Here is a 14,031-nt window from a genome sequence, read left to right as displayed (position 1 = left end):
GATGTGGGTGACAGAGCGCTGGACAAAGCCAAGGCCTTGTTCTCCTGGACCTTATATTCAGGCCAAGGGAGAGTTGAAAGAAAGAAAGAATTGTGTGGTACACTACGTGGTGATCACTGCTAAAGATGAAAACAAAGGAGGGTAAGGAGATGGAGAGGGGCGAGGGGACATAGAGTGACAGGTGCACCTCGGTGATAAGGTGGCATTCGAATTGGGATCCAAAAGAAAGCAGACAGTGAGCCAAGAGGTTATCTGGGAAGAACGTTCCAGACAGAGGGAACAGCAGGGGCAAAAAGCCCTGAGCTCAGCACATTTTCAGCTAGGCCTGCGGTGGGCGGAAGACTCTTGTGGGGGCAGGGAATCAGAAACACCATTGGGGGCGGGGGTCAGGCCACAAAATCTCCCCCAACCACCTCCACCAGAGAGTCTGAGCAGCCTTCAGTGCAGGGAGACCCTTGACCACCCCCCCAAATACCACTCCTGAGGGGGAAAGCATGAAGCTTATCCATGAAAGCTTATCAATGAAGCAGAAAAACCGTGGGGAATCCACAGCTGAGAACACACACGGTCTCAAGAAGGCTGCAGTTTGGTGAAAGGCACAGTATTAGAGGAGAAGGTGAGGACACCCAGGACTTCCACTCCCTGTGCAGGGCCAGAAGGACCTTCTTAGGTGACAGGTCTTACTTGGGTGACAGGCCACAGGTACGTTCTGAGAAGAAGGGCCACTGTGAGCTAAGCTGGGGAGAGCTGGGGGACCCAAACATCATTCCATGTGACTGGTGGGGAGCCAGCAGGCCACGGGGAAGTCAGGGGTGGCAGCAGGAGTTGGGTCATAGTGGGCCTTAAGGTGCCATGGGAAGGCATTTGGATTTTTCTGGTAAGCCGTCTGGAGCCATTGGAGAAAGCAGGCCAGCGGATGGTTGGATTCCTATATACGGGGACAACTGTGGCAGTGAGGGCAGCAGGGGTGCATTCGGGAGCATCAGGGAATTAAGAAGTCTGAACTTGATGGGCAGGGTCTAGGGGAAAGTGATGGGAAGAGCCCAGAAGGACCCTGGGCTCCTGGCTTGGGCAGCTGGGTGCCACTGACCGAGACAGGGACAAAGGAGGAAGTTCAGCTTTAAGCATGTTGGATTCAGGGCAGGACTGAGCCGAGACCCGGTGAGCCACCCACAGATGCGACCTCGGACCACAGCCCTGTGGAAACCGAGAGAACAGGGCGTGAGCAGAAAACAGAATTGCACGAGGGCACCCAGGTCTGTCTCTCTCATCAGAATGGCTTGATTTACTGACATTTGGAACGTGTGAGGCCTTTTGCTGGCACTCCCTTACGGAGGCCGTTTACTCCTCACGATGACTCTTCTGGGTAGTGGGCGGGTCTCAGTTTTACAAGCGAGGAAGCCGAGATGCAAGAGGTTAGGAGGTTGTCCAAAAGAGCAGAGCAGATGAGACACTGCGCGCCGATCCCCCGCGGCCTCCCGCCTGCTGATGGCGGCCTCTTAAGCGGGTGCTGAAGGGAACTGGGGTGGTTTAGGGAAGGCTGGTAACTTTGATCTTAGGGAGAGAGAGCCGGGTCTTGCCTGCCGCCAACAGCCCTGCATTTTATAAACATCTGTGGCATGAATGTGCCTTATTCCTTGTGAAAGACGGAGCCCCAGTTGGCGGGGCTGCGGGGCAACCCAATGTGACATGGACAGCACTATCCCCAAACTCAAGAAGGGACATATCCCGCCTCCATCTCCTTCTGGCCGAGTGCCCATGTTGTGTGCACACACAGGGCTCCTACGGCAGCGCATTAGAGCTCCAGGAGCCCCCGTTCCAGTGCTCGCAGGGGTGCTGCAGGGAGAGGTAACAGCCTGTGGAAGCCGAGTGACCCCATGTGAGGCTGGGGGCCCTCGGCCAGCACCCTTGGCTGGTGGTGCCTAGACAGGCAGCGGCAGGTGCGGGCGGCTCTCCCGTGGACGTGGCTGGCCGCCCCGCCTGGGAGCGCTGTGACTATTTTGGGCCCTGTTTTCCCTCCCCCCAGCCCCACTTCAACCATCTTGCCCCTGGGGCTGCAGCCACTTAAATACGTAAATGCTGACTTGACTTCACCCTCCTCCTTACTCTTGTCCCTCACGGTGTGCCTGACTCCCAGGAAGCCCGCTCAGCACAGGAACAGAGGAGAGGAAAGAGCCAGCCCATCCCCAGGAGACCCTTCGTGGTTGCCCCCTACTCCACCTCGGCAGGGAGTGGCCCAGACGGCCCTTTACCGCTCTTCGTGGAGCAAGGCGTCCCGTGATTCCCCAGGTCATGTCGAGTTGGGCACAATTCCTATAAACAGGCCTGTTAGGGGCGCCGGGGTGGCTTCAGCCCAGGTCATGATCTTGGGTCTTGGGATCACGCCCCATGGCAGGCTCCTTCCTCAGTGGGAGTCTGCTTGAGGGTTCTCTCCCTCTCCCTCTGTCCCTCTCCCTGCTCATGCTCTCTCTCTTTCTCAAATAAATAAGTCTTCAAACAAACAAATGAACATGAACAAACCTGTTAGTAGAATGGCATTCCAGAAAAAGACTAGAAGAGAAAGGAAGCTCTGGGATTATAAACTGGTGGGGCGAATGAGGGGTGAAGTTAAGGAAAGTAGGCTCAGTCCGTATGCATCTCAGTTTTCCTCTCCGTGTAGAAGGGGTAATTGTGCTCTCAGGAAAATTCTCTGACTGACAAGTTGGAAGGTTTCTAGGACCGTATCCATATCAATGGGCCATTTGGCGACTTGTTCCCTTGCTTCCCACACTTGCCACTCGGAAGTAAAAATAAATTATCTTCCAGATTATTAATAGGGTGATCTGTCTCCTGACCTGGCTCCATCCAGAATGAAGAAACCATGAATTCAGAGTAGTATGAGTTGTGCCTCCATAGTGTGCTGATGGAGAGGCCCTGTTGGGGATGCTTATGTGGGGTGTTGGTGACTAAGGGTAAGAGTGGGCTTGGGGTGAGGCAGAGCCCCCTTGGTGGTCAGGTCCAGAGGACCAGCCAGTCTCTCTCTACGTACCTCCTGGGGTTGTGCAGTGCTGCCGGTCCTGCCAGCAGCAGGCGGGGCGGACGACCCCTCAGAAGACTGGGCTTGTTTGGGGAGACCTGGAGGGGTAGGGCGTCGGACTCTTGGAAGTCCCCAAGCCAGGGTTTGGATGGCTGCAAGGAGAGGAGATTCAGCCCAGAGTCTTGGCAGAGGGGACTCTGCCTTGTCGTTTAGAAATAACTCTCTTGGGCTCAGAGAAGGGGGAAGGGTGACTGGGCCCAGGAGGGGGTAACTGGGAGGATCAGAGGATTGGGCTCCAGGGTCAGAACCTGGAGGGGTCTGCAAGGCCTTCTGCAGGGCAGGGCTGAGCTGAAGCCATTGGCGCTTACCTGGAGGGTCTCCTCCATTCCCAATGTGGCCTGATTCCCTTCACCCTGAGCACCGTGCCCTTTACGTGGTCGCCTGCAGGCAGCTGGTGTGGGGCAGGAGGACACGCAGGGGAGGGCACAGAGTAATTAGTTAAAGGTCAGACCCTGGTAACATCAGCCAGAGAGGGCCATCCAGGGTTCTAACAAACACTCCCCTTCTCTGCCACCACGCCCACCGTCAGTCCTCAGGATGGTGCCAGAAGAAAGATGTCCAAACCGGAAACGACCAGGACCCTTCCCTTTGAGGGCTGCCCACACCATTCATTGCTCCATCTGAGTCTAGGCCCAGGAAGAGGCATAATGAAGGAAATGAACAAAAATCCACACACTTTATGGAGTTTGTGTTCAAGGGGGGGTGAGATAGGAAATGAACAAGATAAAAATATATGTGGTATTTTTAGCTAGGACTAAGTGCTAAGAAGACAAATGAAAACAGACCAGAGGAACAGAAAATGTCAGAGATCCCTCAAGTTGTACTTGTCGGTCTAGGCAAGGCCTGGGTGAGGGATGAATTTTGAGTAAAGACCTGAGCTGGTGATGTGGGGGGGTGTGGTCATGATGTGGGGGATCAGGGTAGAGGAATTCCAGGCAGACACAACAGCCAGTGCAAATGTCCTGAGGCAGGCGCATCGAAAGAACATTGCCTGGAGGGGAAGTCAGGACGGCTCAAGGGTGCACTCAGGATGCACAGAAGAGTGGTGTGACTGTGTTTGCTTCCACAGGAGAAGCTGGAGTATTTCTTCCTCATTGTTTTCTCGATCGAAGCCGCCATGAAGATCATTGCCTACGGCTTCCTATTCCATCAGGATGCCTACCTGCGCAGTGGCTGGAACGTGCTAGACTTCATCATTGTCTTCCTGGGGTGAGGCCCCAGTGTGGGGGGTGGGGGGGTTGGAGGTCAGAGGGAATCTCTGAGATCACTATGCCCACCACCAGCAGCAGCCTCCCAGAGCAAGATGGAACCCCAGCACTGTGCCAGGGGCAGCCTCTGGAAGGGCCAGCTCCCGCACGGATGCAGCCAGTGCTGGGGGAGAGTGAAACATTCCCAGCTCACACACCCCTTCCCCAGCGAGACACTCCGCGTTCCTTTGTTCTCACATCACACGCAGTTGGAAATGATGGACATGGTTTCAGCGGCCAGCAATTTCTGGACGTTTATAAATTTCTCAACCTTTGTCATCTACTCATGTCTTCCATGGTCCTATACTAAGCATCTGCTATCTGGGTTTGCAAAGATGGACATTTAGGAATCCATATTTGTCGGCTAGGGTTTCCGTAACAAAGTCCCAACAACAGGGGTCCAGGAGGCCTCTAACAACAGCATTTGTCTCCGCCCGCCCCCACCCCGGGCCCTGGAGCCCAGAGGTCCAGCGCATGCTCCCCACTGGGGCTTCTTTGCGCCTCCAAATCCCCTCTTCTTCCAATGACACCAGTCGACTGGCTTGGCATCGACCCTCACAGCCTCACTTCAGTCTTTAAAAAGCCCTTGTCTCCAAATACAGCCACATTCTGAGGGACTGAGGGTCAGGGCTTCGACATATGAATGTGAGGGGCCCACGGTTCAGTCCATAACATGATAATCCCCATTATAACAGGAGTATTTACCAAGCACTTACTATGTATTTCACATGTAACATCTCATTGAGGATCTTCAACCATCTCAGTTTTCCCATTTAAGGAGGCTAAGGCTCAGAGAGGTCAAGCAACCAGCCCTCGGTCACAGAGCCAGCCTGCGGCAGTGCCAGGACTCAAACCAGGCGATCTTGGTTCCAGAGTTGGCTATTCAAGCACGACGCTGCCCTTCGGCACCCTGGGGGAAAACAGAAGTCTGTGAATCAGCCTCCGCTCTTAATGAGCTGCCTTGGTGGGAGGCCAAGACCAATGTATACAGAATAATGGAGTGTCAGAAGACACTACCACACAGTGCCTCGTTGTACTGACACAGGAGAGTGTCCCAGGGGTTCGGTCGTCAAAGGAAGGATTCATAAAGAAGGGTTGGAGATGGCCTTCAAACAACAATGGGACTTGGAGTAAATTGAGAGGAGGAGCAGATGAGCAGGGAAGAAAATAAAAGGGCATTGTCGGAAAGCACAGCACGAGCAACCCTCACGGAGAGACCTAGCTTCCGGCTTTCTGCTCTGGGTCCCCACTGAGGGCACCGCTGCTGGTGACCTTCAGCCCACCATGGGGTACACTCCGCTCCCCAGCCGGGGACCATGAGTCCCCGTGGCACGTGGACCTCAACTCCCCTCGGCACCCAGATATCTCAGCAGGATCTAGTACACTTTTCCCTGAGTCTGAACTTGGCCTCAGAATCTTTTCTAATGACATTTTCCAGACAGGCACCACCAAATCTGAGTTAGTGGTCGATGAGAGTTGTCACTCCCCGCTAGGCTTTTCCACAGTGTCCCCTGAGCACAGATGGGACACGGGGTCCCAGACCCCCAGAACAGGGGCTTATCTGACCCCCTTCTCTCCCTCTTCTCCACTCTAGGGTTTTCACCGTGATTCTGGAACAGGTTAACGTCATCCAAAGCAACACAGCCCCAATGAGCAGCAAAGGGGCTGGTCTGGACGTCAAGGCCCTGAGAGCCTTCCGCGTGCTCAGACCCCTCCGGCTGGTGTCCGGGGTGCCGAGTGGGTGCCAGTGCCCCTCAGATGCCCTTCCTCCTTTCCCAGCCCATTCCCCTGCCCAGCCCTGGGACCCCCTCCCACCTTGCTGTCCCCGAAGCTTCCCAGGATATAGAGAGAGGGAGGGCCAGGAGCCCAAGAGAGGAGATGACTCTCCTTTCCTCCTCCCTGCTCCCCCTCTGCAGGCCTGCAGGTGGTCCTCAATTCCATCTTCAAGGCCATGCTGCCCCTGTTCCACATCGCCCTGCTCGTCCTCTTCATGGTCATCATCTACGCCATCATCGGGCTGGAGCTCTTCAAAGGCAAGATGCATAAGACCTGCTACTTCATCGGGACAGGTGAGCTCGCAGGGCCGTGGGGAGGAGGGAGTGGCCCTAGGGCAACTCAAGAGGCACAGCCACCTCAGCTGTGAAGGACCCCGCAACTAGGTCATTGCTTCCCACACCTGTTAGTTACCCTGAGGAATGGGTTGCTCTTGGACAAGGACAGGTCTGCCAAGGTCAATGATCAAGGGAAGTGGGCCAAGAACTGGGCCACAGTTTAATCTGCAGTACGCCCAGCCCGGACCAGCGAGGTATCTTTGGGCTTTCTGGGCCAGCTGTGGACTGAGATGCAGACTTGGGACAAGCCTGAATTTCTATTTGTATTTTTCTTTGCAGCCCTTATTTTTGCTTTGATCTGAGCAGCCCCTCCAAGCAGGGCCCCACAGATTGGTGTCTAAAGGGGATCCAAAGAAAGCACCCAAGAGCCGAAGGGTCATTTGTAGGGTCATCAGAGAGAACATACCTTGAAGGCTCAAATGAACTTGAGCCAAGCCTTCCAAAGCAGCCATTCTCAAACTGTTTGCCCCAGGACTCCTTACACTCTTAAAAATTATTAAGGACCCCAAAGAGCCTTTATTGATACGAACTTTAGTCTCTGATAATCATTGATATCCATAGATAGGAAAACTGAGGAAAATGTCATAATATTAATTTATGAATTCATTTTCAAAGAACAGTGATAAGCCTGTTACTTAGGAACATAGATATCTTGTGAAAAAAAACTATATTTTTCCAAACCAAGAATACTTAAAGAAAGGTACTGTCTTACATTTTGTCTAAATCTCTTTAATGAGTTGGCTTGATAGAATCTTCTGGATTCACACAGCTGCTTCTGTGTTCTGTCTGTTGTGAAATCGCACATCATGTAGGCTCTAGAAAACTCTACTCTGCATTCATTGAAAGACTGGGAGATTAAATAATGTCTTGGCATTCTTATAAAAATAATTTTGTCCAGGGGCACCTGGGTGGCTCAGTCGGTTAAGTGTTTGCCTTCAACTCAGGTCATGATTCCAGGGTCCTGGGGTCGAGCCTGATGTCTGGCTCCCTGTTCAGTGAGGCGTCTGCTTCTCCCTTTGCCTGCAGCTCCCCCTGCTTGTGCTCTCTCTCCGTCAAATAAATACATAAAATCTTTCTTTAAAAATTAAAAAAAAAATTATTTTGACCAGGTAGGTGCCCTGAAAAGGCACTCCAAGACTCAGTGCTGCCAGCCGGTGGTGTCGGTCTATCTCAGTTAGGAGCCTAACTTCTACTGGGGTCTACAGGAACTGAACATGCCACCAGAAAGAGGTGACTTCTATTACGACAATTCCTCCCACCAAAAACCCAGACTCGAACTCACCAGAATAACCCAGGATGGACAAGATTGCCAAGATCCACAGTGTCACAGGATACTCCTCACTTCCCCAGACCCACTGACAAGGGGACAGGCAGCCCGAGGTCCAAATCCAAGAAAAGGCAGTGAACTCTGATAGAGCTTTTGGTGGTTCCATTCCTAGTTCTCTCCCAGCTCAGCCCCTTCTGTTCCTGTAACAATCTAAGTCCTATAATGAGCCTTATCCAAACAGAGAGAAGAAGACTTTTTAAAAAAGATTTTATTTATTTGACACACAGAGATCGCAAGTAGGCAGAGAGGCAGGCAGAGAGAGAAGAGGAAGCAGGCTCCCTGCTGAGCAGAGAGCCCGATGCAGGGCTCCATCCCAGGATTCTGGAATCATGACCTGAGCCGAAGGCAGAGGTTTTAACCCACTGAGCCACACAGGTGTCCCGAGAAGGAGACTTTTTATCACAACCTTCCCCCGGAGGTCTCACCTGGTGTCCTCATGCATTCTTGACCAGTGCTGGCCAGTGGTGCTCCAAAACCTTTCTGGGTTGGGAGTTACCTGACTTGAGGGGTCAGGGACCCACTGAGAGCTCAGAATTCATCAATGTTCTCCTTTCCCATCTCTAGAAGACTGAGCAAACCTGGTAAATATGGGTGAGGTAGGGCATTCCAGCTCTGATGAGCTCATCGATTCTCTGAACACAATAGGAGACAAAAATGTCCTAAGATAAAAGGGGACCCAGGATGTCATTGACACTGAAGGATTTTAGAGACAATATGAGCACCATCTAGGGACACAGAGGGGACTGCAGCCGGTTAGGAACACCTGCTAGGAGCAGACCCTTGCCCCTAAAACTTCTTGTCACAGGGCAGCTCATCTCAGTCCCACTGGGACATCTCCATGTGGCTCCCAGAAAGAACGCAAGTCAGAACACAAGTGGCCCCACCCTCACACCTCCACCCCAGCCACAACGCTGCCTCCTTTTTTAAAGTTCTGTGGGCAGACATGACATTCACGTTACCCTTGCTACACAAGTGGTACTTCATAGGAAATTAATCCTTGAAGACGACCCTCTCGTGAGGTCAGAAGGCCCAAGATACCATCGCGGCTGCCCGTAGACACCCACCGCCGGCCGGGGCCCCAGCAGTCCTCCTCCTCCAGCTTCGTGTGCTCCCGGGGAGCACTCCTTTACATTTCCGGCTGAGTGGGCTCTAGACCTAGTCCTCAGTCATCGCAGATGACTCTTCTTCCATTCTTGTCCATCCACACTTCCAATCTGATGCCTGCACTGCCTCTGCTTCCAGATATCGTGGCCACGGTGGAGAACGAGAAGCCCTCACCCTGCGCCAGGACGGGGTCGGGGCGCCCGTGCACCATCAACGGCAGTGAGTGTCGGGGCGGCTGGCCGGGGCCCAACCATGGCATCACCCACTTCGACAACTTTGGCTTCTCCATGCTCACCGTGTACCAGTGCATCACCATGGAGGGCTGGACCGACGTTCTCTACTGGGTGGGTCTGGCCCCTGCGGCTGCAGAGCCCCCTACCTTCATCCTCAGGTTCTAGGGACTGGGTGGGAGAGAGGGGGAGGTGGTGCTGTTGGTCTGACTCTAATGTCCGCTGCTCCTTCTCACCCCTCCCTGGGAAACCTACATAGGGTGCATGTCCCCCTTCTTGTCCCCAAGTGTGTGTGTCCCAGCATCCTCTGGGCAGTTCCCAAGGTACAGCCTGTCTGTGCAGGACCTAAGAGGTGGGTGAGGAGTGGAGACCAGGAATCCAGGGGTTCTGGTCTCAACTTTTCTAACTTTTCCCGAAACCTGCCCATGGGTGACTCATTCCTGATGACCTCGAATCTCAGATTTCCTGAGGGATGAAGGGCCTTTTGAGTCCCATTTTGCTCCAGAGCAAGACTGCTTTCTGATATAAATATCACTAGCTATCACTTTCCTTGCCTATAAAATAAAAATACCACTACATCATAGGGTAGTTACAGGTTACTAGGCAGATTAGCTAAATTGTAACAGTGCCAACAACATGGTCAATGCTACATTAGTTTCCTTGTTGGAGTATATTATTTGCTGAGTGTCATCCAGAGCTAGTTTGCATTTCTTATTTAATCCTCCCACCACGGAAGACATTGTTCCCACTTTACAGATGAATAAACTGAGGCTCAGAGAGGTTCAGTAACTTGCCAACAGTTATGGAGCTAGCGAGCAGTAGATCCAAGAATTGAACTCATCCATCTGGCTCTGATCCCAGAACTCTTAACCACACGTGACACTGCCTGTTGAGGCAAAGGTTGTCAAACTGTCAGATGCTTTGCAAATAGAAAGGATTAGTACAAATAGTTCTTGTAAGCTCATATTATGGGAGCAAATTATCAAACATTTCAAAGGCCTGTCACATGTGTTATTTCACCTCTGCTACGAGTCTGTGAGGGGCAAGCACAGAGCATCATCCCCTTGGACAGATGGGATAATGCTCAGAGATGTTAAGTGACTTGTCTAGGGTCACAGAGCTTGTTCATGAACGAGCTGGCCACGCTCAGTCCAAGAATTCTTTGTGCTTCTTCTACTTTGAAAAGTCTTAGCTGTCAAGAAACCCCCTTGGGGGAGAGTGTTTCAGAGAGCTGAGCCAGGGACGTGGATGGCTGCAGGGAGAAATGGGTGAATCGTGTCTGGACCAAGTGGACAATCAGCAAGGCTCCTTTTGAGAAGCCCTTCTAACTCCAGGCCCCAGGGCTTTGCGGGGAGGAGTGTCCCCTCACTGGGCCCAGATGGCCTCTCTCCTTCTCCCCCAGGGTCAGGTGGAGACTGAGAATCCTGAGTCTGGAAGGGGACGTGAGTCCTCAGGTCAGGATGTGAGTGCTCAGGTGTGAATGGGACTCACACCTCTGTCTGGACCAGGTCAATGATGCCATCGGGAACGAGTGGCCCTGGATCTACTTTGTCACCCTCATTCTGCTGGGATCCTTCTTCATTCTCAACCTGGTGCTGGGTGTCCTGAGCGGGTAAGGAAGCTCACAGGCGGCTGGGAGGAGAGGGGGGGATGGGAGAGGAGAAGAGGGAGGGAAGGTGGGAGGGAGAAGGGGCAGCAGGTGGCGGGAGGAGGGGAGAGAAGGAGGAAAAGAGCCAGAGGGACAAAGAGAGTCGGGGGTAGAGAAGGAAGGGGAGTGAGAGGAGGAGGAGGACCAGGGCAGGGAGATGGGGTTAGAACCTCCACTTATCCCTGTTGCCAAGACTCTGCTCCCAGGTTAGCAAGGGGGACATTGAAGATAAAGGTAGGAGCGCCTTAATTTTTCATTTTTTCCTTCTCCTCCAGCCTTCTCCCATCCTTTCTTCCTTGGTCCCTCTGCACCCCCACTCCCTCTGAGCGAAGCCCTGAGACCCCAGCCTCCTGCCCCTGGAGGCAGCTGATGCTTGGCATCACGGGTCAGTGTAGCCTTCCGGTGAGGTGCCAGGCCCTGGAGCTTAAATCCTTACACTACCGCTTGAGGGCTCTGTGACCTTTAGCTAATTACCTAACCTCTCTGTGCCTCAGGGTCCACATCCTTCCAATAGGAATACTCTCATAGGGTCGCTGGGAGGAGAAAATGAGCTAATACATGCAAAGCACTTAGAATTGAGCACATAATGAGCACTAAGTACTGAGAGTCATTATTAATGAGAGAGGTTCTCTCTGGGAGGGCTCCCCGCCTCCCGCCTGCCAGCCACAGCGGACAGTCTGGAAGTGACCATGCACCTACTTCCCCACTGCCATCACCCCACCCCAGAAGCTTCCCCCCAGGCATTGTGTAGGCAGAATTCAGGGGGTTCCATGAACTTGAATGAGAAGAACTGGTCTTTGCTTTTTATTAACTCTAATTGAAGTTCAGTGTTTCCTTTTATCAGGCTTGGAGACCACACGCCACAGTAGTGTTACTAGCAGTGACTCTGACTTGTCCCAGTAGAAACCACGTGTCCCATTACAAATGTTGCAAAGAGTGCTTCCACTCCCTACTACTTTGAAACTGTAATGGTTGTTAGGTTGGCAACCAGACCTTGTTAGTTAATGAATTAATCAAGAAACATATGTGGTATTTTATCACAATTTCCTTATAGTTCAGTAACTGTATTTTAACATAATCGATTCCTTTGCAGTGAGGGTGTTTTATGTTGTGTATTTCACAACATTATTCTGAGGAGGGACCCATACGTTTTATGGAACTACCCAAGGATCCACAGCATGGAAAGGTCCAGAGCCCTTGCCTGGGCCCATCCCCTGGGGGCCAGTGCTGAGGGCTGAGGTGCTCATGTCATAAGCCCAGCACCGTGCTCCTGTCTCCCCCTCCCCCGACCCTGCTTAGAGGCCAAGTGTTGCCTTTGCTGGTCGGAAGACTGCTCGCGGTCCCTCAGGTCCCTTCCTTCCGCCACATGGTTTCTTCTAGACTCAGGAGAATTCCCTCCAGGGTTTGGGTCTATAAGCCCAGCTACATTTCTCAGGTAGCTTCAAGGTTGGGCAGCATGGAGAATGTGAAGATCCATGGCTGATTCTGTGAGGGCAATGGGCTGTCATGTGGTTAACCCTTCATATCCAAGGAAACCCCAAGATGAGATACGATGAAGTATCAGATGGGAGGAGCAGAAAGCAATGAGAAAGGCAGGCTGCCTGGGGGGGGGGGGGAGGGGGATGGTGAGGGGAGGGAGAGTGGCTGCCCCTCCACCACCTGGAAGGACACCTGGACCCCAGGTGACCCCCTGGACCAGAGGGCGGGGGCACACCCAGCCACAGAATGTGTCTCTCTGTCCTTGGGACGCTCAGTCCTCCTCCAGCCCCTTTCCTCCTCTCTCCCCCGTCTCCCCTGTTCCACTTTAGGGAATTCACCAAGGAGCGGGAGAAGGCCAAGTCCAGAGGAACCTTCCAAAAGCTCCGGGAGAAGCAGCAGCTGGAGGAGGACCTGCGGGGCTACATGAGCTGGATCACGCAGGGCGAGGTCATGGACGTTGAGGACTTGAGAGAAGGTTTGGGCCCAAAGGCATGGTCAGCATGCCCTCCCCAGCCCCACACAGTCAGTGCCCACTGGGAGCACTGAGTCAGGGAAAGTCCTGCAAGCCTGGGAGGCCCACGGAGCGGTAGAACGTTGCTGTGCTGCCGGTAAGAGAACTCAGGCCCTTAAAGGGCGAGTGACTTGCCTAAAGCCTTACACCTGGAAATGATGGCATCTGGGTGTGCCCAGGGCTCTTCCTAGAGTGCAAAGCACCGTGCTACCTGTCCATAACCACCCCCTGCCCAGGTGTGGGCTCTTTCTTGGGCCCCAAACATACAGGGATCCAGGCCTGAAGTTCCAGGCCCGTTGTCACAGATGTCTCCAGTCAATGGCCCCTTTTCCAGGTGTGTCTAGCGCAGAGAGGCCCAGAATACTGGTCCACTCTTTCTCTCTTGTTCCCAGGGAAGTTGTCTTTGGATGAAGGAGGCTCTGACACAGAGAGCTTGTATGAAATCGAGGGCTTGAACAAAATCATTCAGTTTGTGTGAGTATCCCCTTCTCCCCAGAGTCTTCCCAGCCTCAGAACTCCCAGAGATAGGGAGTTAGAACCCATTTACTGGTCCCCATTTACTGGACCTTAGAGTCATGTTCGCGATCCTTTAGGACACTCAGCAGATGACCTTATTATATACTACATCGGGAAGAAAGTGGGAGCCTGCCATGGGGCAAGGGAGAGAATCTGGCTGCTACCCTGTGATCAGAGTGGCATTGGTGGGACAGTTAGTCCTGGAAAGCTCTGCTCAGGAAGAGGGAAGGTGTGTGCTGCAAAGAGGTAGCACAGAGAGGTGTGCGGGAAGGACGCTGGCCTCCCCAGGAGTCTGGAGACAAGGGGATGCTCCAACCTCAAGTGTCTTTGTCTCAAGAGGAAGGTGTGTTTGGTTGGTTGGCTGCTTCCTTTTCCAAATTCATACCCACTTGTGAGTTTGGAAGATCAAACAGAGAAATACATCAAAGAAAAGATGAAGGTCCCCACTGCCCTTCAAAGAGGTAACCATGGTAACAGATGCGTATCCCTTCAAGACCTTTGCTATGCTTTTCTCTCTACACAAACACACACACACACACACACACACACACACACACACACGCCAGGTTTTTTTGTTTGGCTTGGCTTTTTACATGCAGAGTTCCTTATGCTAACTACCCTGGATACCCAGCCTAGAACAGTGCCCAGCATACAGGATGTCCTGGCAAACACTTGATGAAGAAGATATACATAGTATCAAGTAACATATTTTTAACTTAAAAAATATCTATTTAGGGCAACTTTATACATACGCGCGTGTCTTTTTTTTTTTTTTAAGACTT

General features: G+C 52.7%; 1 protein-coding gene across 3 annotated transcripts in view; it reads left to right on the top strand.

Annotated features, from left to right (window-relative positions):
• CACNA1S (calcium voltage-gated channel subunit alpha1 S) overlaps positions 1 to 14,031 on the top strand; it is a 67,903-nt gene that overhangs the window by 12,846 nt on the left and 41,026 nt on the right. For all 3 annotated transcript variants that reach the window (XM_013058125.2, XM_013058124.2, XM_004756256.3), the window contains exons 3-9: positions 4,146 to 4,285; positions 5,918 to 6,060; positions 6,240 to 6,392; positions 9,004 to 9,209; positions 10,604 to 10,707; positions 12,552 to 12,697; positions 13,126 to 13,207. In XM_013058125.2, the coding sequence (XP_012913579.2) occupies positions 4,146 to 4,285; positions 5,918 to 6,060; positions 6,240 to 6,392; positions 9,004 to 9,209; positions 10,604 to 10,707; positions 12,552 to 12,697; positions 13,126 to 13,207 (974 nt within the window). The remainder of the gene's footprint in view (positions 1 to 4,145; positions 4,286 to 5,917; positions 6,061 to 6,239; positions 6,393 to 9,003; positions 9,210 to 10,603; positions 10,708 to 12,551; positions 12,698 to 13,125; positions 13,208 to 14,031) is intronic.

Source organism: Mustela putorius, unplaced genomic scaffold, assembly GCF_011764305.1.
Source record: "Mustela putorius furo isolate JIRA1106 unplaced genomic scaffold, ASM1176430v1.1 tig00000508_pilon_pilon_pilon, whole genome shotgun sequence".
Classification (NCBI taxonomy): domain Eukaryota; kingdom Metazoa; phylum Chordata; class Mammalia; order Carnivora; family Mustelidae; genus Mustela; species Mustela putorius.
This window is presented reverse-complemented; position numbering and strand designations above follow the sequence as displayed.